A 1,062-nucleotide genomic window follows, 5' to 3' on the forward strand; every position below is an offset into this window, starting at 1 on the left:
TCTCGCACGCCTCGTCTGCAAGTGAGGTAGTAAGAGGCCCTCACGCTAGGGGGCGTCTATGCATGTGTGCTGTTGAGCAGGCCCCGACGAATTCCATCGGCGTCACCGAGAGCTCGCCCGACGAAGCGCGGTGGCTGGCGAATCGCACCGAAGTGTATGCCTGTACTCTCTGTGGGACGGTCGTCCGCTTCCCGCGCTACAATCACGGTACGTACGAGCACACGGACGCCAAGGTGGGACGAACTTAGTACTAAGTTTAATTAAACAATAGCTGATAAGCTTCTGGAGACGCGCCGAGGGCGCTGCGGCGAGTGGGCTCAATGCTTCGCGCTGTGCTGCCGGGCCATGGGCTACCCTACGCGCATGGTCATCGACTGGACCGACCACGTGTGGGTCGAAGTACGCCTCCTCCACGTGCACGGCCAACGCTCTAAGCTCAAAGATGGCTCGTGGCCGGTGTCTGACAGGTGTATTCGCACAACCAAGAGAGATGGGTGCACGCCGACCCCTGCGAGTCTGCATACGACAAGTAAGTTGTGACTCTCTCTCTCTCTCTTTCGCGCATGCTTGTGTACGAGTACACGCGACGTTTGTTGCTCATGGGCGATACTCGTGGGCAGACCTTTGCTGTATGAGGCCGGCTGGGGAAAGAAGCTGAGCTACGTGGTGGCCATCTCCAAGGACGAGGCCATCGACGTCATCCACCGCTACACGCGCCAATGGGACCAAGTCCTGTCGCGCAGAACGCTGGTATGTCTTGCATTCCATTCATTCCCTCGCTAAGCTGTACTCTCACGACCCATTGCCGCGTGCCACCTACAGGTGCCTGAGGACGTGTTTGCTCAGGTCGTGGACTGGTTAGACAGGCAACTCAGACAACGCGCGCAGTTGGACACCGCCGCAACAGCGGTACATCACGCACGCACGCACGCACGCACAATTCTGTTTTGGTTCGTCTCATGCGGATGTCTCATGTTTAGGACTGGACGGGCAGAAGGGGCCCGTCTGAATCACAGGAGCTCGCGAACAGTCAGCGGGAGCGCGAGGTGAGCGCTGAAGAAG

At 58.9% G+C, this 1,062-nt stretch overlaps 1 protein-coding gene across 1 annotated transcript; it reads left to right on the plus strand.

Moving 5' to 3' along the window:
• Positions 1–345: 345 nt before the first annotated feature.
• On the plus strand, positions 346–1,050 carry ACA1_007310 (uncharacterized protein; the record flags this gene model as incomplete). Its single annotated transcript, XM_004354767.1, has 4 exons — positions 346–399; positions 468–529; positions 621–750; positions 823–1,050. 4 exons carry the CDS (start codon positions 346–348, stop codon positions 1,048–1,050), a joined length of 474 nt encoding a protein of 157 aa, XP_004354819.1.
• Between the last annotated feature and the right edge of the window lie 12 nt (positions 1,051–1,062).

Source organism: Acanthamoeba castellanii (genome assembly GCF_000313135.1).
Source record: "Acanthamoeba castellanii str. Neff unplaced genomic scaffold scf7180000083108, whole genome shotgun sequence".
NCBI lineage: Eukaryota > Discosea > Longamoebia > Acanthamoebidae > Acanthamoeba > Acanthamoeba castellanii.